Genomic DNA, 782 nt, shown 5'->3' with positions numbered 1-782 from the left:
TAAAACATGTGACTACATTCTTTATACATACCACTTTTATTTAAAACTATAATAGAGAGAAAATTAAAACCTACATCCTTATATACTTCAACTCAACTTGAGCATAACTCAACTCAAATGGTCGTATATCAAATTCCATTACACATCATATTTCTAAATAGGTTCAAAATACTCCCGATATCTACGCTTCAATATTCTTGAAATATTTACAAGATTTAACATCTGTTGCTCAATTCACCTCTGGAATACTTTGCAAAGAAGGCCGCCATGATCGCTGGTGAGTACTCTCGAACGCATCACCGACATCGATTAACTGCGATAACAGCTCCGTCACTGGCAGCTCCTCCACATCAACTTTGCTCAATAATTTCTCCAGCTCTCTCTTTGTGATCCTGATCTTCAGCTCGGTCGTCGTATTCGCCGAACATTTCCGAGCTCCATCATGGACAACCAGCCTCCTCCTTACTGTCTCCACTGCCTCCTCGTCCTCATCGCTCATCGGCATCGTCTCAGCCAAATATTTGTTGCTCGTACAATTTCCCATGACGAAGATATAATCTTTTGAGAAAGAAATAATTAAAGAACAAGGGAAGTTTGGGTTAAAGGAGAAAGGATATGATGGTGTTATATATATATATATATATATATAAATATTTGGATGGAAATATGATGGTTGTTGGCGTATATTGAATAGTCAAGCCAAAGCGTCTCTTTAATTATCACGTGAAAATATGGAAACTATCAAGAAAAATGTTTGACTGAAATTTATCACCTAATATACT

The 782-nt window shown here is 36.7% G+C and overlaps 1 protein-coding gene across 1 annotated transcript; it reads right to left on the bottom strand.

Moving 5' to 3' along the window:
• Window positions 1-229: 229 nt before the first annotated feature.
• LOC120090574 lies at window positions 230-544 on the bottom strand. Its single transcript, XM_039048303.1, has one exon. The coding sequence runs from the start codon at window positions 542-544 to the stop codon at window positions 230-232; it is 315 nt and encodes a 104-aa protein (XP_038904231.1).
• Between the last annotated feature and the right edge of the window lie 238 nt (window positions 545-782).

Source organism: Benincasa hispida, chromosome 11 (assembly GCF_009727055.1).
Source record: "Benincasa hispida cultivar B227 chromosome 11, ASM972705v1, whole genome shotgun sequence".
Taxonomy (NCBI): Eukaryota; Viridiplantae; Streptophyta; class Magnoliopsida; order Cucurbitales; family Cucurbitaceae; genus Benincasa; species Benincasa hispida.
The sequence above is the reverse complement of the archived record's forward strand: the minus strand, read 5'-3'. Positions and strand labels throughout refer to the sequence as shown.